The sequence below is a fragment of the Chaetodon trifascialis genome, chromosome 15 (assembly GCF_039877785.1).
Source record: "Chaetodon trifascialis isolate fChaTrf1 chromosome 15, fChaTrf1.hap1, whole genome shotgun sequence".
NCBI lineage: Eukaryota > Metazoa > Chordata > Actinopteri > Chaetodontiformes > Chaetodontidae > Chaetodon > Chaetodon trifascialis.
The window spans coordinates 472,036-495,228 of record NC_092070.1 but is presented as its reverse complement, the minus strand read 5'-3'; the positions used below and the strand labels follow the sequence as shown (position 1 = coordinate 495,228).

The following is a 23,193-nucleotide window of genomic DNA, read 5'->3' as shown; positions in this document are numbered from 1 at the left end:
GCTCTTGCCAAAGACAGTAGATGCACATTTACAGAAACTGTAACACACTTACAAATGCAGCAGCCTCGAAATTCCCCTCCAAGCCAGAGGCCATCCAGCTCCCAGCCGGCTGCCAGCCAGCTACCAGTCCCCCCCTCCTCTTGGGGGTGTGCCCAGAATCCACTATAAACATGCCTCTTCATTCAATTGCAGGGTGTCACCAAGAGATGGCGTGTCCCTCACAGGAACACATCTCAAGGGCAAAGATTTTTACTCCACTACATTCATCTGCTTTAGTAGGCTTATTTGTAGTTAGGCAGTCACAGTTACTCAACTATTTTACGTTGATTATTTAAATCAACTTAGAAAAATATTCTCGCACAAAGTCTTTAAAAAGACATAAATGTGTGTTTCCATCAGCCTGTTTTGATGCATATTTTCAATTTGCAAACAGGAAATTCTTTTTTCTCTTACAATATACTGTATGAATTTTTTTGTGATTGTTGCGATCAAAAAAAAACAAACTCGTGTAAAAAAGTTGTATATAATCACTTCCTATATGATAATAAGCATACTTCACCTTACAGAACCAGTCGAAAAGATTCAGTTCCCATCTTAAAAAACAAACAAACAAACAGTTTTAACTTGAGAATGAGAAGCATCAGCTCAAAATTACAAAATCATGTGGCGTAGATTTGGCGCAGTTGGTAGAGCGTCCGCCCCATGTATGAAGCGGCTACGGGTTCGATTCCGTCATTCAGCCCTTTGCTGCATATTATCTTCTTCTTCTTCGAAAAAAAAGTTGCAAAATCATTCCTGAGTCATAAAAGTGATGTAGCTTTACAAAACAGCCTGTGACTCCAAGAATAAACAGGCTCCATCTGTTTACATAGAGTTTGCTTTTGATAATTATCAACAAAAATGATGACCTAATTTTACTTTACATGCGCTGGAACAGAGACAGAGCTGCAGGAGCAGAGCGCGTCATCTGGAGATTCCAGGGCTCGCCTATGTTTTCCGCAACAGGCGCGCGGCTCTCGGCAAAAATAGACCAGGAAGCGGCCAGTAGACAGTCATATTAGTATTGGTTGAATATGCGCTAATTTTTGCGATCGCAAGATTTCCTGGTCAGACTGATAATATACATTTTGATGCATGAGGGAGGTGGGAAAGTTGGCTTATCCATAAATGTAATTAAGTGTAATGGAAACATTTAGTGAAGTCTCTAAAGTAGCCAGCGACACAATATTAATATCTGTGGCACAAATTGATTTTTAATTACTGGAGGTACGCGCTCCCCTCAGCCCTCCACCTATTTTACTGGCCATAGCTAGTCTGTGGGACAGTGGGGGCTGGGAGCCTGTTTGGCTGGCGAACATCCATTGAGTTAGAACAAAGGATACACTGTAATGCAAATAATGACTTTTCAGCCAACAACGCGGCCGGTTCGACACTACACATGCCTGACAGAGTGACAGGTAGGAGAACATCATGACGCCCGTGGTGATGATGCGCGATGTGTCAGTGAAACTACAGGTTTACTCAGCTCTGAAATGTGCCGGGAGTTAATCGCTTCAAATGCACAAATGCAGTGAAGTTCACAAACCACCAACAGTTTATAGAATAGAATGGACTGTCTATCAGTGGCCATTAGAGCAGCTCTCTAATAATTAAAATAGATGTCACACTGTGCAGAAGAGCTTAATAAGTTAACAAGAGATTTGGCCACGACAGCTGAAACAATGAAACAATTGGATTTATACTTTTTCCAAAATCGGGGTGCAATATTGCATGCCACGGATTAGATAGATACAGAAATCATCATCTGAGAAATACTCATGATACTGATTTCACTGTTTATTGGCCGTTTTCATGTGTGTGTGTTAACTGATTGGCGAATAAAAACAAGTAGATTGGCCCATCTACATCGGCCCATTGGCCCTTTATGCCCCACAACATTGTTTTTTTTCATTGGTCTGATTGGCCCATTAGGATTATTCATGATTGAATGTAGGTGTCGTGCGGGGGATGGGGCTCGCTGGCTGCGGAGGGAGAGTTGATGTTGTAGTAAGAACCTGTCTGCCTGGTCTAACATGAACATTTATTTGAGGTGCAGCGGCACAATATTAATATCAAACACGCGTGCACAACGCCTGACGTAAAAAATGCATTCTTGGTGTGCTTCTGAGCACTATGTTTACCCGCAACTATAACTTTTTTTTTAATAGTTACTGTTTATATTCATTGCGTGAACAGTCTGAAAAAAGAGACAGAGACACAGAGAGGAGGACACAGACAGTCACACAGACAGAGTGATGAAAAAGATCAGTGATAATTAACACAGTATATTAAGCCTATGATGTTAAACATTGCAGTGCGCAGTGCGAGCCGTCTGCTGCGCTCCGCAGCCGCCTGTGAAGGCGAACGAATTCTGGAACCTTTCAGCTCAATGACATGGCTTTGAAAGCACCAAGTGACTTGTTTTAACGAATTTCGTTAGATTAAAATATGTAGAACTGTAAAATATCACTTGCATGAGGCTGTTCAGTCAGACATTAACAGATCACAGGCTGAAATTGGCATTTCATCCTCCCGTCCCTCCCTCTTCAGCGCACTGTAAATGATTTCTGTCCAGTAATATACTGTACACACACATACAGGACTCTGCGTATTGCTGGTCACCGCATCAAATAGCGACCCGCAAATCTAAAATGCGCTACAAACAGGAAACCCACCAACTGAAAAGCAGAGTGGCTCCGCGAATCAGGCAGAGTATTAAACATTTAACTGTTTAGCAGTTCAGAATGCTAGAAAAACGCGACGCACAACTTCTGTTATTCATGATTAATTTTCTGGGCACAAATCACTCGGCACGCGGAGATGCGCTGGGAGCCTCTCCAAAGGTGGGGAGAGATGTGGAGGAAAAGGCAGGATGGGCAGATGAGCAGATCCAAGAAGTTTGTGAACGAGCACTACAATAATCCATCCATCCATCCATCCATCCATTGTCTTCCGCTTATCCAGGGCCGGGTTGCGGGGGGAGCAGTCTGAGGAGGGACGCCCAGACTTCCCCCTCCCTGGACACTTCCTCCAACTCTTCCGGGGGGATCCCGAGGCGTTCCCAGGCCAGCCGAGTGACATAGTCACCCCAGCATGTCCTGGGTCTTCCCCGGGGTCTCCTCCCAGTGGGACATGCCTGGAACACCTCCCTAGGGAGGCGTCCAGGGGGCATCCAATAGAGATGCCCGAGCCACCTCAGCTGACTCCTCTCGATGCGGAGGAGCAGCGACTCTACTCTGAGCTCCTCCCGGGTGACAGAGCTCCTCACCCTATCTCTAAGGGAGCGCCCCGCCACCCTGCGGAGGAAACTCACTTCAGCCGCTTGTATCCGGGACCTCGTTCTTTCGGTCATGACCCAAAGTTCATGACCATAGGTGAGGGTAGGAACGTAGATTGACCGGTAAATCGAGAGCTTTCGGCTCAGCTCCTTCTTTACCACGACAGACCGATACAGCGACCGCATTACTGCAGCCGCTGCACCGATCCGCCTGTCAATCTCACGTTCCATCCTTCCCTCACTCGTGAACAGGATCCCAAGATACTGAAACTCCTCCACTTGAGGCAGGAACTCTCCCCCAACCTGAAGGGAGCAAGCCACCTTTTTCTGGTCGAGAACCATGGCCTCGGACTTGGAGGTGCTAACTCTCATCCCAGCTGCTTCACACTCGGCTGCGAACCGCCCCAGCGCATGCTGAAGGTCCTGGCTCGAGGTAGCCAACAAGACAACATCATCCGCGAAAAGCAGAGACGAAATCTGCCGGCCCCCGAACCGAACCCCCTCCGGCCCCTGGCTGCGCCTAGAAATCCTGTCCATAAAAATGATGAACAGAACCGGTGACAAAGGGCAGCCCTGCCGGAGTCCAACATGCACCGGGAACAGGTCCGACTTACTGCCGGCAATGCGGACCAAGCTCCTGCTCCGGTTGTACAGGGACTGTACAGCCCTCAAGAGAGGGCCTCCAACCCCATACTCCTGGAGCACCTCCCACAGAATGACGCGAGGGACACGGTCGAATGCCTTCTCCAAGTCCACGAAGCACATGTGGACTGGTTGGGCAAACTCCCATGAACCCTCAAGCACCCTGTGGAGGGTATAGAGCTGGTCCAGTGTTCCACGGCGAGGACGAAAACCGCATTGTTCCTCTTGAATCCGGGGTTCGACTATCGGCCGGATTCTCCTCTCCAGTACCCTGGAATAGACTTTACCAGGGAGGCTGAGGAGTGTGATTCCCCGATAGTTGGAACACACCCTCCGGTCCCCCTTTTTAAAAAGAGGGACCACCACCCCAGTCTGCCAGTCCAGAGGCACTGTCCCCGTCTGCCACGCGATGCTGCAGAGGCGTGTCAACCAAGACAGTCCTACAACATCCAGAGACTTGAGGTACTCAGGGCGGATCTCATCCACCCCCGGCTGCCTCAGTGACTTCAGCCCCGGTGATGAATGAATCGACCTCCAAGTCCCCAGTCTCTGCTTCCTCTACGGAAGACATGACAGAGGGATTGAGGAGATCCTTGAAGTATTCCTTCCACCGCCCGACAATATCCCCAGTCGAGGTCAACAGCTCCCCACCTCCACTGTAAACAGTGTTGACAGAAAGCTGCTTCCCCTTCCTGAGGTGCCGAACGGTTTGCCAGAATTTCCTCGAGGCCGACCGGTAGTCCTCCTCCATGGCCTCCCCAAACTCCTCCCAGACCCGAGTTTTTGCTTCTACAACCGCCCGAGCTGCCGCACGCTTGGTCCGCCGGTACCCATCAGCTGCCTCAGGAGTCCTATGAGCCAACCAGGTTGATAGGACTCCTTCTTCAGCTTGACGGCATCCCTTACTTCCGGTGTCCACCACCGGGTTCGGGGGTTGCCGCCACGACAGGCACCGCCGACTTTACGGCCACAGCTATGGACGGCTGCATCAACAATGGAAGTGGAGAACATGGTCCATTCGGACTCAATGTCTCCAACCTCCCTCGGGATCTGGTTGAAGCTCTCCCGGAGGTGGGAGTTGAAAACTTCCCTGACAGCGGGTTCCGCCAGACGTTCCCAACAGACCCTCACGGTACGTTTGGGTCTGCCAAGTCCGTCCCGCTTCTTCCCCTGCCAGCGAATCCAACTCACCACCAGGTGGTGATCAGTTGACAGCTCAGCCCCTCTCTTTACCCGAGTGTCCAAGACATATCGCCGAAGGTCAGATGATACGACTACAAAGTCGATCACTGACCTCCGGCCTAGGGTGTCCTGGTGCCACGTGCACTGATGGACACCCTTATGCTTGAACATGGTGTTCGTTATGGACAAACTGTGACTAGCACAAAAATCCAATAACAGAACACCACTCGGGTTCAGATCGGGGAGGCCGTTCCTCCCAATCACTCCCCTCCAGGTGTCACTGTCGCTGCCCACGTGAGCATTGAAGTCTCCCAGCAGAACAATGGAGTCCCCGGTTGGAGCACTTTCCAGTACCCCTCCCAGGGACTCCAAGAAGGCCGGGTACTCTACGCTACTGTTCGGCCCGTAGGCCGAAACAATAGTGAGAGACCTATCCCCAACCCGAAGGCGCAGGGAAGTGACCCTCTCGCTCAGCGGGGAGAACTCCAACACATGGCGGCTGAGCTGGGGGGCTATAAGCAAGCCCACACCAGCTCGCCGCCTCTCACCGCGGGCAACTCCAGAGTAGAAGAGAGTCCAGCCTCTCTCAAGGAGTTGGGTTCCAGAGCCCAGACTGTGCGTGGAGGTGAGCCCGACTATCTCTAGCTGGTACTGCTCAACCTCCCGCACTAGCTCAGGCTCTTTCCCCCACAGTGAGGTGACATTCCATGTCCCCATAGCCAGAGTCGTTGTCCAGGGTTTGGGTCGTCGGGGCCCCCGCCCATGACTGCTACCCATTCCACACAGCACCGGCCCCTTCTGATCCTTCCTGCGGGTGGTGGGCCTACGGGAAGGCGGGCCCACGTCGCTTCTTCGGGCTGTGCCCGGCCGGGTCCCGTGGGCAAAGACCCGGCCACCAGGCGCTCGCCTGCGAGCCCCAACCCCAGGCCTGGCTCCAGGGCAGGGCCCCAGTGACGCCAATCCGGGCGACGTACGCTCCCTTGCTTTAATTTCTTTCATAGGGGCCTCTTGAACTGCTCTTAGTCTGACCCGTCACCTAGAACCTGTTTGCCTTGGGAGACCCTACCAGGGGCATTAAGCCCCGGACAACATAGCCTCTAGGATCATTCGGGTACTTATACTCCTCCACCACGATAAGGTGGCAGTTCAAGGAGGAGCACTACAATAATGTGGATGATTAAGCATAATTATATTTAAAAAACTGCACAGGGTGCTCCACTAGACAAGCAGTTTTTCTTGCAGCAGTGGAGGCTATGTGCAGATCTAATGAACGACTCAGCAAAGCTGACACGGTAATAATGACTGCTCCTCCTGGTGGACTGATCGAGCGAGTGCAGGTAGTTTCTGCAAATGGAGCTTAGGGGCGTTACGATTTGGCCCCGCGCCGATGACGTCATCGCGGGGGATCTCATTACAGTCACGAACCCGCCTACTGCAGAGCAGGGACCGGTCACGGACCCGCCAGGGCCCCAGCATGAAATTAGGGGAATTTCGAGGCCGCTACATCTGTAATTCAAACTCGACACACACAAAATAACACTCACCAAAATCTTGGGTTTGTCTTTCCTCTGTTTCAACCATCACCACCAACACTTGTTTAGTCAAACTACTCCCTTAATTAAGTTAACGCTAGATATGTAAATATTGCAAGAGGGAGGGCAGACATCAACAATATGTAGAGCCAGAACTTATTCACATCAAAGTTGTTTTTGGAGAGATTTAAGTTTGTCGGACTTCAACAAAATTTGCGGGTAACGAAAATCCTGCTGCCAATAAACATTGATGAAGTGACAGGTCATGTCACTTTCGTTTGTGTTGGGGGACCAGGCTCAGTAAACCTTTGGGTTTAATGTTGCACTCGTTAATCTAAAAGGGGCACCAACTTTCTTCAGCTCAGAAGGATTTCATTTTTTATTTCTTTTAATGATGGTTTAATAATAATTAATGAATTAACTGTAGATCAGTCCGATAATCTGAAGCGTAAGCTCTCGATACAGTAATTGTCTATTTCCAGCTGAAAAGGACACCGTATGACAATGACTTAAATGAAAAGTATTATTTATTTGACACAATAATGAGAATGGATATGAATAATGAACAATAGGACAAATAATATGGATTATATGATGAAACACAAACAACTTAATGAAGAAACTATCGCAAAATAACAAAGGAATGAGTTTGGCAATAGTGAGAAGTATTTTTTGAGGAAAAATTAGGATTCAGATGTAGTCTTGAATGGATGACTAAGCAAGTCCAATGGAAATTGAGATTATTATAGCCTAGGACACGAACTCTTTGTTCAAAGCATCATGGAATATGCCTATTTCTGTGCCAGTGGTGCTCCAATGATGACTGTCCCAAACTGCAACAAAAAAACGGAGGCCCCTGGGCTGTTGGCTCCAATCTGCGCTGCGGTTCAATGGGAGGAACTAGTCAAACCGCGGTGGAGAGCCGGTGTTGGACAGAGATACTTCAGGGGCCGGAATGGCTTTTGGCGTTGGCAACAGATGAGGAGTGGCTCTTTTGATGGTTATTTGACCCAGACAGATGGGTTAAGGCTGGCAGCAGGAGGTCCAAAGAGTGGCGAGTGTATGGCAAAAACTTTTAGGTTAATAATAAAATTGAGAGTACTTTTGATGGCCAGTCGAAAATATCTACAAAAATATTATTCCATGATTAGACTTTAACTTTGAAAAAGTTATGCGGCTTAACGTGTTGAGCAAAAATTTAAGTTCAACGAAGATCTGGAAAAGAACTAGAGAATGATTTTCAGGGTGATGCTGTGATTTCATCCTATAGATATGAAACATTAACTAATGATTGCGTACGATGGATCCATCTGCTTCTCACTATGGTCAATTACATGGTATAAATGATCAATTTTTCAATCACATTTCAGCTTTGTTCACACCATGTATATTGACACCGATCTACATATCTCAGACACATTTTGTTAATTAATGACAATATTCTTCAATACTAATACTAAGGTCTCGATTATACCAGGCCTGGAATTAAGTTATTTTTAGGGCAAGGCCACTTTGGTCTTTGATAAATACAAATTTATCAGGGCATCATGGCCAGAACCAATGGTGCAGTTACATAAAGTGATAATTGCTTATTATGTAACCAAAACAGTATAAAATCAACGAGTGTTTAGTGTTTAGTTGATTTTTCCACAAAATACTGTCCGATGTCTTTTTTAAAATGCTCATATTCATTGTTATTGTCATATTTCAGTAATAGAAAAATGGACTAAGGGAATTAATCAGGTTTTAATGTATTCCACATACCTGTCAACATCACTGCAAACTGAATATAAGTGAATGCCATACTGAGAAGTGTCAAATCAGATCTTACAGCAACTTATAAAATGTACATTCATAGCTAGCTAGCTCTTAGCTAGCTCTATTCAGCAATATGCTTGTAACCTTTAAAACACACTTCTAATAGTAGTGGCACTGTACAATTTTTAGATGCTTGTGCTTTCCACATAACATTAGTTGTTAGCTAACAGGTTACTTGTTCATGTTTTCAGAGTGGTAGAGTTCATGTTACAGTTGATGTCCAGCATGATGAGGGAGACGCCGGGAAATTGTAAGTTTGTTTATTTGCTGCGTTGCATGTAGTTTTTCAGAAACCGATAGCATTATGAGCATTATGGTGAAACCCCAGGGCATCCATAGCACTGGCCGTTTGGCTGTGTATAATTCCTGCCCTGTCATACAGCACACCAACCGGGTGATGGCCTAAGACCAGAGTGCGTGCATGCATGCACATGTGTGACTATGAAGCTATGGGTCATCATGTATCCAGTATCCAGTCAAAAGCCTCTTGGTAATTAACCTGTTAACAGTTAAACACTGACATCCCCATCTGATAGGTCAAATCTTTTTGGGAGCCGAAACTTTTTTTTGTTGTGCTTCTGTCCTTTTTTCCACTTTACAATTGTCCAAAACAAAAGTAATGCAATAATCTTGGCTTTTGAAGATCAGTTCATCTTCTGCACCCTGATGCAATAAAAGCTGTGACTCTGTGTGAAACGTAAATAAGTAATATCCTTGATACTAGAGGTTTCAATCTTGTAATTCAGTGGTTAAAAACTGGCGGCAACTAAGGTAATGTCACATGTTTTGTGATTGGGCCAACACAAAACTGAGCAAGACAAGGCTCATACAGTTAGTCCATATTTATTTCTGACTCAGACATATTCTCACAGCTATATTTATACGATCTGTAAGAATAAGAAATCTTCCAAGCAGATACTGTGGGGGCCAGACTTTCAAGTAAAAACAAATTATTTTGCCTTAATTAGCCTATTTTCATATTTTCACTTTCTTACTAAATTAATATTTTCATGAGTGTGTCAGTGTGAACAGGCAAAAAAAAAGCCCAAAAACAACAAAACAAAACATGGAAAATCAGTAATAACTACATTTACTGAACTAGAAGGTGTTGTTAGACCAGTTGGTGCTCAATTCAAACCCCACAGTTCAGTTACCAATGAATGAGTCCTTATCTCAACAACATCTCTTCAGGATCCCTGAAAGCAAACAGCAGTACTTAGTTTTGGATTCACTATAATTGTTGACCACCAAGTCACACGTCTTTTGTCAAATAGACAGCTCCAACAACACCAGAGTTACCTTCCACATCCAGCCAGTGTGCTGCTGTCGGCGCCAGCAAATGGCCAGCCGGGGGCCAAGCGGTTTGATAGTGAGTCCATGTGTCGATGGTAGGGATCAACTAATTATCGGCCTGGCCGATATTCGGCATTTTTTTTGATAATCGGCATCGCCCGTTTTTTTCCACCGTTAACGGATAAAATTAATTAATGTATTTTAAAATGCGCTCCTTTGGCTCTGATGCAGCCGTCTCTCCGTCTGAAGTCACCACTTTTGGCTGTGTAACAATGTCCCGCCCACAGCCCTCACTGATTGGCTACATGGCACAAGTGAGTCAGTGATAGCCAATCAACACTGAAGCCTCTACATGCAGTGCCACAGACAAGGAGAATCAGACGACTGCTCCGGTGATCCAGCAGAGATAAGGCAACAGAGTCCGTCGAAGTTGCAATAAAAACCTTCTATGATGAAGTTTTAAAAACACCACAACCTTATGATCAATTTCAGTGATAACATGCAAGCCCAGAGTTGACATTTCACCGACCGACATGTCTAATCACATCAAGCATATGACTCTGCAAGATAAATAGTGTCACAATAGTGTCAAGCTCCTTTCTTAATAAAAAAAAGAGGAAGATATAACGACATACCAGTAGGTAGACTATAGCAAGTATAAGGGAGGAAAACCTGCTGAATTCCGCTGTTTGGCTCTGGAGACAAAACTGTTCACAACTTCAGCAAGGCGTATATAATGACCCACCGCTACATTATAATTGCTGCAACCGCTTTATAGCTGGGGCCAGACGCACAATAATAATATAGGCCCTTTGGGTTACCATTACTTTGTGGGAATAATAAATCTCTTAACATGTCTCAGCCTGTGGGGTGGCTCCTGGTTTATCAATAAACAACACCGGAGGTGATTATAGCCTATAAGTTTAACAGTACTACACGCTATCGTGTCCTTGTTTGTTTACAATCGCCTCTCCCTCAGCGCTCATGCTCTCACTACACTATGGTGCAGCAACTTAACTACTGGTGATTGTCTTTTTGCCTGTCACTTGTAAAGTCCGGTGATATGAGTCAGGCAGAAAGCACGCGTTGAGGAGATAATTCTCATTGTGTTTTATTAATCAATCAATAAATTTACCGTTGCGTCTACAACTCACGTGTGTAGTGAAGCCTTTATTGTTTGCATTTACAGTTGCTAAGTGCCTTATTCTTATTTATGTAATACGACATACAGTTCTAAGCACAAAAGTTTACATCTAGCCTACTGTTCTGAGATTCAGAATATGCCTTTATTTCTCTAAATATATATAAATAAATATAATAATAAATAAGGAACTATAAGTGGAAAAACCCCTGAAAGTTTAATCTTTATTTACTCATTATGCTGTTTTATGTAAAAAATTAATCTGAAAAGTAACTACTAAGGCTATCAACTAAATATAGTGAGCCAAGGTTCCTGCCACCCTCTTTATTGGTTTGCTCTTAATCATTAAGGGAAAGGGATGGGAATCATTAATCATCACTTTTTGTTTTAAAAATAATTAAACTTAAAGGCATTTTAATTAAGATTTTGTGTTTGTGTTATTTTACAAAAGGTAAGGTCTTTTTTTCAGTGTACCCAAAACAAACAGTGTACTGTATTCATTCTAATCCCAGGTGTGTTTAATGTGTGGGTTAAATTTTGACACCATAATCTTCATTTTTGCTGCAAACGAATATTGGTTATAAATATCGCTTGACTATTAGTAATCGGTATCAGCCCTGAAAAATCTATAGCAGTCGATCTCTAGTTTTTACCCTCTGTAATTAGTTTCTAAGTATATTCTGTTTTCTTCTTCCATGTAAACTTATATAATTGTGTATAATTTGAGAAATGAGTACTTCAGTGAAAAAGACAGCATTACAACAAACACTGAAGTTAGAAGATAAAGTACCTTTCTGGCAGGCTTCCAAATTGTATTGTTAATTACATTTGAAGTGAAATGTTCATATTTGGTAATCTGTATTTCTAGTCACACATTTACAGAGAATGTGTATCCACTGTATCAACAGAGTGGTGCATTCTGATAATAAATGTTTAACTACTTAGCTGTTTAATTCCTACCTGAGCTCAGCTCAGTGTTATGTGTGTTTTGTGATATGTGAATGGCTGCTGCAATACTGTCATTTCCCTCAGGGGATCAGGAAAGTACTCTACGCAAATGTTGTAGTTTTGTACAAGTAAATGACTTAAGGCAGCATGTCTACAAGAGTGATGAATAAGACAAATTTAGCTCTATTCTCATATAAAAGTGTAAGAAGATTGATGATGATGATTGATTGCATTGCATTTTCAGCCTCTTACTCATACAACAAATAAACATGTTCATCTTTTTGTTCTGTACATGACATAAGTTAGCTTAATTTTGTTTCAGGACAGTCACATTAACTTTAGATTTGCTTAAAATAAGGATCACTTATTGTGCTGAGAACAAATGAAAAACTGCCAAAAGTACAGGTGAAAACAGAGGGAAACAAGTGAAAATTTTACAGCATAGCTAAATATAGCTGTATAACTTTTGACTGCAACCAGCAGCTCTTGTTCTGTTGTTGGTACATGAAGGCTCCAGAAAAGATTCAAGGAGATGACATTAAAGTATTGAGTTTATTTGCTAAGTGATGTCTGTCCACAGACCCTAGCTGTAGCCATTGACTTGAGTCTGTTGCACTCTGTTGAAGAACAAAGAAATCTTTTGGATTCTAGTGTTTTTTTACTAGTACACTGCTTCCCCTGTTTGTTTGTGTGAAACATTAATAAGAGAACAAAAACAGTTTGAAGATTCACAATGTATGATCAATATGAGTGTCATATAAGTGTTATATATGATTATATACAGACATTTGTATTGCTCATTTGATGTGTAGTACATGTATGTTTTCAATAGCATGATGTGTGAATGCCCCTGCAATTGATCATTTTTGGTAAATAAAGAAAATGTTTAGGTTAGTATTGTGCCCTGTATGCGACCTTAATGTCCTTTGCCAGACAAGTACAATGGAATTTTCCTTTTAGGATCATACTGTCCTGCTTCACTGTTCTCAGTTTGAATGACACTGTATGGATGTGAACACCTTTAAATCTCTTAAAGCTTATAGTCAACACTTAAACTCATCGTCATTATTTCATTTCTAATTAAATGTGTTGAAATACAAAGTTCTGACAAATACATCCCTGTCCTTATACTTTGTATCTTGTCTTGTGCAGACCCTCGTCAAACAGTTGGACACCATCCTCAGCACCTTGAATGACATTTTGAATGAGAGGTAAGAGGAAGCTGGATGCTCTAAGTTTAGTGGATTCAGGATTTGCTAAGTACTACATTGTGGACATGCTAGAAGAATGTGTCAGTATAGGTGAAAAACATTTCTGGTAGTCAACTGTCCAGGACTATGAAAAGGGAAAAGTAGAACAACATTCACATTACAAACAAATAAAAAACAAAACTACCCAAGAAATCTCAACATTCACCTGCTTTTTTACCTAGAAAGCACGTGGTCTGGGATCAGTTTTCAATCATTTTGATGTCAGATCGAGTGTTGGGCCAAAGTGTGCAGCAGAGTGAAAATTTCCAGCCGATTAGAAAGCATGTGAAGGCTTTTTGATCAATTTTGGTTTTCTGCTTCTGTTCTGTTTTCGGTATATAAGATTTTGTGTTTGTGTTATTTTACAAAAAGTTAAGGTCTTTTTTTCAGTGTACACGAAACAAACAAACAGTATACTGTTTTCTTTCTAATCCCAGGTGTGTCACTCTAAATTTTGACACCAAAATTTTAATTTTTGCTGCAAACGAATATCGGTTCTAAATATCGGCTATCGGTTTCACTTGATTATTAATAATCGGTATCGGCCCTGAAAAATCCATATCGGTCGATCTCTACTACGCAGTAAGCCAAAGGTCCACTGAAGCGCCACATTTTCCATATATACAACACACATACATTTATGGGCTTCATGTACAAACAAATGAGTGACTTACCAACTGCTTTTTACAGCTGAACAATGATGCATTGTGAGCACACTAAAACCGGCAATGTTGTCCAAGTAGGCTTTGATGTCAATAATTAAATCAAAAATAATAAATAGGTGTAATGATTCTTAATTGCAACATTTTTGATCGGTCAGGAATAGGTGTGGTTTAGGTATTAATAGATATGTACAGACTTATCTTTGTGTATCTTTGTGGAAATCCCTGTCCATATGCTATGTGTTTTTTAACATGTGGTCTCCTTGCCATGTGCAGCAGTAAGCTGCTATGGGAGTTGCGTCAGGATGCAGCAGCATGCCTGGGTCTCCTCTGCTCAGTGCTTAGCTACGAAGCTGAGCGTATCTTCAAGTGGCTCTTTGTGAAGTTAACTTCGAGTGGTCGTGACGAGGTAAAGCTATTGTACCTGGTGGCAGCACAGCGTGCTTTGGAGGCTGCTGGAGAGAGGAAGGCCTTCTCTCACGTCATGCAGGTAAGCACACACAGGCTTGAGTTGATTTCTGTATAGCTCTTGACTGTGCTTTGTTCCCAATATAGTCTGTCTTCACCTTGGAATTATCAGTTTTGAGTGGTTTTAGATATTAAGCTCAAAGTTTTTGCATTCTAAATCACAAAAACAATATGTGGAACAAATCTGAAGAAAGATATAACCTTCTAATCTCTCACACTTCCTGCTTGGAATTATGAGGTTTTATCTTGCAGAACTTGGAAAGAAGCAACAATTTTCAAGGAATGCAGCTTACTCTTAATTTGTGTTTAAACATAGGATTAGTGCCGTAACAATGTCTGCATGTTAAATTTAATGCTTTCTATGACACTTTTATGACATTTATACCTTGTTTTAGAATGAATAATCTGTTTCTTATTCAAAATGCAAGCAGTAACTGTAATATATCTAACCAGGACTTTATTCCTGAGTTAATGGGACAGGTAGTAGGTAGGAGTAGGAGGATTTTCTTTATATTTAAATAAGGTAAATAAATTGTGTATGGGTTCATGTACTATATGAGTTGCCTCACCAAATAAATGTAGCAGTTTGTCACTATAAAGGCAGTATTAGGTTTTAGTTTGTTTGTTTGTTGCTGATTCTGATTCACCAAAATATGTCATATTTTGGGGGAAAAGTAAAGAAAAATCCAGATGGATGAAATTAGTGTCTATGTTGTAATTAAGACCCTTTCAATTTAAATGTAGACTATTTAATGAATAACAATAAGAATTTAATGAGTGAAGACACAGTGCTTCAGCAACGTGTTTTCATGTTTCACAAAGTTGACAAACTTGCAGTTGTCAAAGTCATTGCACATATCATACAGTTTATTGAATGTCACGTGAAGGACAGCAGTACAAGTGGCACTAAAGTTCAGTTCAAGTGTCCAGTATGCATACCAAAGGCTTTCACAACTATACGATCCAAATTTATCCCTTAGTGCTTACCCCTTAATGTTACCATTAGCTGCCAGACTAACATTCGGAATGTAGCACTAGCTGGTTGGCATGGTAGCTAATATAAAATCTCAAATTTAATCTTCTCAGCAAGATCTACAATGATTTAAAAAGAATGACTGCCTAGCAGACTGCTGTCCTTTCGAAACTGTCAGTAAAATCCTTGATCATGAGCTTTCATCACTTTGTGTGACATTTTCTCATCTCGTCAGAAGTGTGACAAAGAGGCAGAACCTGATTGGTCTTCTGGTGTATTCGTATTTCTAAATGGTTCACAGAAAGGCCCTGACCCGAGTTTGATTTTGTGCATAGAATCCTTTTGTTTCCTTAAAAAAACGTTCAGAAATGCACACAACAAAACACATCACATAATGTTCAAATTTGCCACAGAATATGAATATGTGAATAACTCTTAATAATCTTTCAATTCCACGGTGAGTCTTTCGCCAGTTTTATAAAGATGGAGCTATCCTTAGACCAGTTTTATGTCCAAGTGCCATAGACACTGTACTTTATTTCACTGAACTCATCACATATAAGCTTGGGTTCTCACAGCTAATTCTATTTACAGTTTACTCCCGTGTTACAATATGCTTTTGAGTAAATTACTGTGATATGAAATGCTTTAAGCCTAGTAAATTTTTCCTGAATCTGACCAGATTAATAGCACCATTATTCCCGAGAAAACACACATATCATGCTAGTACAGACATGTAACAGCCTAGTAGGAAGATGGTGTTGTGGACTGAGTGTTGCGTGTGTTTCAGCTGGTGATGAGCAACCTGCAGTCCATCCTGGAGAATGTGGACACACCAGAGCTGCTTTGTCAAAGTGTCAAGTGTATTCTTCAGGTGGCACACTGCTACCCTCATGTCTTCAGCACAAACTTCAGGGTGAGTGTTTTAGGAGTCATTGGTCAAAAATTCCTCATTTCCACTGCATGCAACAGTTTGAATTGATTCTACATGCTTTGGTACCAGGTACTTTTCTCTTGAATTTCCACTGCAATTGTACTCCCCCAAGATACACAGGATTCTTAACTGATTGTCATAGTGACACTGCAACCCTTTCATTTTAATAGCAGACGGGAAACAATGCTTTGCTTTGCTTCTGAGAAGCTACAGCCTTTATCCAGTGACAAACTGTAACCTAAACTATACATTTACATCTAAATTGACAAAGCATTTCAAACCTTTTCCTATACTCCTTTAGAGAGAGACAGCGAGAGTAACAGCGAAAGAGAGAGAAAGAGAAATGCAAGGAATTACAATAATCCAACCTGGAATTAACAAATGCATGGATTAGTTTTTCTGCAGAATGTTCCTGATTTTTGCAATATTACATACGTGAAAAAAGGCAGTACTTGAAATTTGTTTTACATGGAAGTTAAAGGACATATCCTGATCAAAGATAACTCCCAGATTCTTCACAGTGGTGCTGGAGGCCAGTGCAGTGCCATCAGAGAGCGAGTTTCTAAGGTGTTTAGGGCCTAGGACTCCAACTTCAGTTTTGTCTGAATTTAGCAACAAAAAAATGTCCTGGTAATGTTCCTGAAGGAATATATATACCAATCAAGCATAACATTATGAACACTAACAAGTGAAATGAATAACACTGGTTATCTCTTCATCATGGCACCTGTTAGTGGGATATATTAAGCAGCAAGTGAACATTTTGCCCTCAAAGTTGATGTGTCAGAAGCAGGAAAATGGGCAAGTGTAAGGATTTGAGCAAGTTTGACATGGGCCAAATTGTGGTGACTAGACAACTGGGTCAGAGCATCTCCAGGAGGAACATAACAACAAGTTTGAGGTGTTGACTTGGCCTCCAAATTACCCAGATCTCAGTCCAATCAAGCATCTGTGGGATGTGCTGAACAAACAAGTCCAATCCATGGAGGCCTCACCTCTGCCGCTAACATCTTGGTTAGTGCCAACATCTTAAGATCTAATAAGGCTAGTTCAGAGACAAGTCCTTTGTCTGATGCACTTAGAAGGTCATTTGTAACCAGTGCTGTCTCTGTGCTATGATGCAGTCTAAATTCTGACTGGAAATCTTCAAATAAACTATTGTGTAGAAAGTCACACAGCTGATTAGCAACTGCTTTTTCAAGAATTTCAGAGAGAAAGGAGAGATTAGATATAGGTCTGTAGTAGGGCTGGGCAATATGGCTGAAAACTGTATCACGATATAAGTGTTCTAATATCGGTCAATATCGATAATTATTTATATTTTTTATGACATATTTAAAATAAGGACCAGGAGAAAAATACATTAAATTTAAACATTTTTATTTTAAATTTAACCTTCCTCTGATTATAATCCCCTCAGCTATCAAGGCAGAAAAGAAAGGAAACGTCAACACAACCATGGAAAGCACTCAAATAATAAATGTAAATAAAAGTGTAAAAATGTAACCTGAGAACTTTTTTTTCTGAAAGTTTAGTGCAGGAAGTTCACAAGCTGATTCACCTACTGGTGAATAAAATGTTTTCAAATATGTGCAGTGTTTTGTAAACATAGCAGAAACTGAGGTAGACTTGACATCTGTAACATACAAACAAACATGATAGACAGTACAGTAAGATTGACTGAACTATAAAACCAGCCTAGACATATGAATAACTTTAGTCACTCTTCTTACTCTAAACATACATGAACTATTCAATTATATTTTTTATTGCAAGTGTGTTTAAAAAAACAAAACAAAACATATAAGAGATTTTTATAACCTGGCTTCTCCACAGTGCTCAGCAGAGGCATGTCTTTAGCTATATGATATGCCACTGCCTCCTTTATATGTTTGTGCCTTTTAGATGATTTGTCATAAGGCACTGAAGCAGAGTACCTCTGCATGGTGGTCTGCTGCTTGTGCGGTGGTGCTGCGGTTGCAGATGTTGTTGGACGTTGGCAAATACCGCTGTGCTCCAAAGGGTGAATGCGGTTAAGGCGGTTAAACAAGTTTGTGGTATTACCGGTCTTGGTAGACGACAGTCTTGCATAATTCACAGACCACATTGGTCTGACTACGGTCCGAGTTACAAAATCCAAAAAACTGCCATACTGGTGAGCTGACTTTCCCTTTTTTACTGACAATTTCTTCGCTCGCTGCAGCACTCACTTTCTATTTCTAATCTCAGTCCTCGCAAAGAATCAAACACGAGACAACGAGATGTTGCAACCGAACATGATACTGTTACATGATTGCCATGTTAGCATGTCACTTCCACTGATCAGTGATTACTCCCTACATTACTTGGTTGAGAGCCTGAGAGCGAGTGCCTTTGTTCATGCAACCAACCTTGCTTCGCAACTTCTGGTTTCTTCTGATGAAATAAAAAAAATTATTGAATATTTTATTGAACGCATTTTTTATTGATATTGATTACGTGTCTAGCGCGAGACATATCGTTATCGTTTTATCGCCCAGCCCTAGTTTGTAGTGTGCTAAAACCCCTGGATCAAGAGTAGGCTTTTTAAGAAGAGGTTTTATTATAGTTACTTTAAAGGACTGTGGTACGTAGCCTTTTGATAAAGACAGGTTGATCATATCTAATAAAGAAGAGCCAATTAAGAGCAAAACTTCTTTAAGCAACTAGTTGGGATGGGGTCTGAAATACAGCTTGATGATTTTGATGACAAAAAATTATTGAAATTAGTTGGTGAAGGGCAAGGGGAGAAAAAAATTTGACAGGTTTAATAACAATTTCTATGGTTTCTCTGTTTGAAAATAAATCAGTATCTATTGAGGACAGGAGGGGATGAATTATGTCTGTAATAGTAAGAATTTTTTCATTAAAGACGCTTATGAAGTCATTACTCCTAAAGGCTAAAGGAATACATGGTTCAATGGAATTATGACTGTCAGCCTGGCTACAGTGCTGAAGAGACACCTGGGATTGTTATTTTCCTCTATTAGTGAAGTGTAATAGGCTGCTCTGGCACTGCAGGGGTGTTTCCTGTATGTTTTAAGACTGTCTTGCCAGGTGAAATAAAATTCTTCCAAATTGGTGTAACCTGTAGCACTATCAACCAGGTAGTCAATTTTGGAGGGACTAAAGTTAGTGTAGGAGTCCTCTGTTGCACTGAGACATGGAATTCAATTAAATGCTAATGGGATTATATCCTTAAATTTTACTACAGCACAGACAGGAATCTGGTGTAGGATTTTTTTCCTAATGGCAAGTAGTCTGGTAATGAGAAGGAAGTTATTAGATGATGGTCCAATAAAAAAGGATTCTGTGAAGAGACTATAAAGTGTTGTGTTTCAGTGCCATATGTCAGAACAAGGTCGAAGATATGGTTAAACAGTGTTAAGTGTCGTGTACATTTTGACGGAAGCCAAATGAGTCTAATAATGAGACAATCGCAGTACTAAGGCTATTATTATCATTGTCGACATGATTGAAACTTAGAAAGCAAGTATTGGCTTAGTTTGCTTTGAACCTTAACCAAGGTGAAGGTGAAAAAGATACGAAATACCAGGTACAATCCACAATGGATAAAAGAATAAAAAAGAAAAACAACCGAGTGGAGTCAAGCTGAGCAGTACCATGTAGCTGAAATGTGGCTGTGGGTGGGGAACCTCTGTATCACACACATCACCTCAGTGCATCATGGCGACTGTCAAGTAAACAGAAGTAGGTACAGACTATCAAGAGGAATGGACAAATGATTATTTTTTTGTTGGAGTAGAGAGCAAGCCAGTGCACCTAAGTTACATTGTGGGGACACACTCACAGTGGTGGAAAAGGCCAATGTTGAGTGTCATTACAACTTGAAACATGCTAAAATGGATGAGCTGCAAGGACAAATGCATTTGGTTAAAGTTAGACACAGACAGTGTTATGTAGGCAAGTTTTGTTTTGAGTGAGCTAATAACCAAGTCTCTGAAACCTCATTCAGAAGAATAATTTGAGGAATGCCCTGTTGCCATTGCAGAGTTGCTAGCAGTGGACATTGAGAAATTGTTCCAAAATGATTTGTTTAGAATAATTCATAGAGATTCAGGGGAAACATCTGCATATGCTGGTGATTGAGCAGAAGTCCTTCAGACATTTGGCAACAGGTAGAGGAATTCAACACAATTATGATGCCTTTTAATATGCAACCAGCTGATGTTTTTAACAATTTACAACATGAAATCATTGAGCTGCAAAGCAACAGCCTTCTAGCAGTTGTTTTCAGAACTGACTCTTTCAAAAACCCTGCTGTTATCAAGACTGACTAACTCAGATCTGGAAAAACAGCTGCGAGTAGCAAAATTCTTCTTCCGCGTTTAACCCATCCTGGTAAGTCCTTCGCAGCAGACGAGGAGCAGTGGGCTTCCAGCCGACCGGCGCCCGGGGACTGACTGGCCTATACACCACTGTGCCATAATTAGTATTGTTTTACGTATTGACTATTTCCAGCTACGTGACCTTTGATGTTTGTTGTTTTTCCACAGGACACAGTGGACATCTTGGTAGGCTGGCACATTGACCACACGCAAAAGCAGTCAGTCACTCAGCAAGTTTCAGGTTGGCTGAATTTCTTATGAGCACCCAAAGATTTTCAAAGTTGTATCTAATGTTAATAACTTAATAAACTTGGATTCACATTTTATGTTTACCACATACATATTCCCCACCTTGAAAATTGTCAAACCTCCTCTGTATTTCTGTTTACCTATGCCTTGATTAATGTGCTAAATTAATTCAACAGTTGCATTTAATGCCTTGCCTACACAGGAGTCATTTGAACCATGTTTTGTGGACAGGCAGTGTTGTGAAAGCTGTAGTGTAAAAGCTTAAAGGCAACCCAGTGCTTTTTCATCTGCCACTCTGCTCTCCTGTTTTGTGTTTAGGCTGGTTACAGAGTCTTGAGCAGTTTTGGGTTGCAGACCTGACCTTTTCCACTACCCTGCTGGGACAGTTCTTGGAGGATATGGAGGCGTATGCAGAGGTAAAGAGGTTTATCTTTATTCTTAAAACATGCTGCTAAGGCCATTCTGAGCTTCTCTACAGCCATGCTGTAATGCCAGTCATCGAGTGCCATGAAGCAGTGTTTAAAGGAAATATAAATACTTGAAGATCTTCAAGAAACTCTGTTAAAATTCTATTTTCTTTTCAAAATGATTAGAGAGTTCTTTTGTCAAATGCCTGAGTCTGTGCCCTGTTTAGGATCTGAACCATGTGGTGTCTGGCGAAGTGCTGGATGAAGACATTCCCCCACCCTCAGTGTCACTGCCCAAGCTGGCAGCTCTGCTGAGGGTTTTCAGTACAGTGGTCCGGAGCATCGGAGAGCGATTCAACCCTTTCAGAGGACCACCCATTACAGAGGTCTACGTCACTGATGTAAGAGCCACACCTAGCAGAACATGACTGAGGGCTGAGTAGTGTTAATATTATAAGATACAGTTATTACTACATCCAGGAGACTCAGTGGGGAAAATGAGGAGTATGAGAACATGTCAAAGAAGAGATGTGGTGGGAAGACATGGTTGTCAAGCTAATATTAGGCCCCAGCGGTGTGAGTTAAAGAAATAAAGAAGGGATCTTACAAGGTTACAGCAGTTCCTTCCTTGTGTTGCAATACCTCCATTGCAGTTCAGCAAAGAAATAGTACCAGGAAACACAAAGCAGGAATTCAGTACTCTGACTGTGGGAGAAGACCATAGACCTTATATATAATATATAATGACAAATATAAATCTAAATATAATGACATGTTTTTGACATGACACATTGAGATGGCTGTATGTGATGGTCTCTCAGAAGAGAGGAGCCCTGAGCTGAGTTTGAATTCAGAAGTGCACTCCCAAGTAGGGATTCAAGATCTGCTGATGTAATATTGACTGATAAGTGAGAAAATAAAATTCTTATTGTCATAATAATACAAACTTGTTTCCAAAAAAAGTTGGGAGACTGTGTAAAATGTACATAGAAACAAAATGCGATGGTTTGCAAAATGCTGAAACCCAATAGTTAATGGAAATTTTCATCTGCAATTGCTGTCTTCGTATCCTATATGAGGACCTAATTTCCAAATATAGTTTTGTCAATTCACACTCACACTCGTTCCACCACCGGGGAAGAAGCATAAACAGAGAAGATGACCTCTATGGTCCAATCCTTATCGTCTTTTGCAAACCTCAACCTTGCTCTTCTTTGCTTCTCATTGATGATGGGCTTTTTTCTAGCTTTACACACCTTGAGCCCTGCTCCTAGGAGCCTGTTTCGAACCGTTCTCACTGTGCACTTCACCCCAGCTGCTATTTGCCATTCTTTTTGTGGGTCACTTGATGTCATCCTACGGTTGCTGAGTGCCATTCAAATGTGTTGGCGGTCATCTTGGAAATTTTAAGGATGAACCTGACACCCACTGTATCCCCCTGTTAGTTAGCCAGAATTGAACCCTTCTTTTCTTCACTCAAAAGTTTTCTTTTAAACTCTTTCGGCATGGTCAATAGTTATTTTTTTTATTCCAATTACTTTTGAGGTACTACTAGCACTGCTTTTGCCATCCAGCTGGTCCTATTGCAAGAGGATAGTGATGACCACAGCAGTGATTTTTATACTTTTCCTCATTAAATAAGATTTGGTTCAGGTGATCACCTAATCAGTACCTCATTAAGTAGAATGTGGTGTGCCTGTATTGGAATTCAGCAGACACTAGAATGGAATGGCTGTCATATAATGTAGAGATGCTGATTTCAGGAAATTTTGCCATGGTCTCTTAATTTTTTCCAGAGAGCTGTGTTTATATATATATGTGGAAGAAGAAGAAGAAGAAGAAGTCAACTTTATTAATAACAGCACACAGAGTTACAGGGAGGGAACTGTACACGCCATGCAAGTGAAATTATTTTCTCTGCACTAATCCCATCCTTGGTCTGTCGATCCTCTGCGGCAGACCGCAGGGGCGGTGGGCTGCCAGCTGCCAGCCGGGGTCCAATTCTCCTTCG

At 41.9% G+C, this 23,193-nt stretch overlaps 1 protein-coding gene across 2 annotated transcripts in view; it reads left to right on the top strand.

Moving 5' to 3' along the window:
- The window catches only part of smg1 (SMG1 nonsense mediated mRNA decay associated PI3K related kinase), a 144,463-nt gene that overhangs the window by 28,783 nt on the left and 92,487 nt on the right, over window positions 1–23,193 (top strand). Inside the window, exons 5-10 of one of the 2 annotated variants that reach the window (XM_070980185.1) lie at window positions 13,025–13,083; window positions 14,061–14,274; window positions 16,016–16,141; window positions 20,695–20,767; window positions 21,094–21,191; window positions 21,410–21,583. In XM_070980185.1, coding sequence (XP_070836286.1) covers window positions 13,025–13,083; window positions 14,061–14,274; window positions 16,016–16,141; window positions 20,695–20,767; window positions 21,094–21,191; window positions 21,410–21,583 — 744 coding nt within the window. The remainder of the gene's footprint in view (window positions 1–13,024; window positions 13,084–14,060; window positions 14,275–16,015; window positions 16,142–20,694; window positions 20,768–21,093; window positions 21,192–21,409; window positions 21,584–23,193) is intronic. The other variant, XM_070980186.1, reaches the window with a different exon arrangement.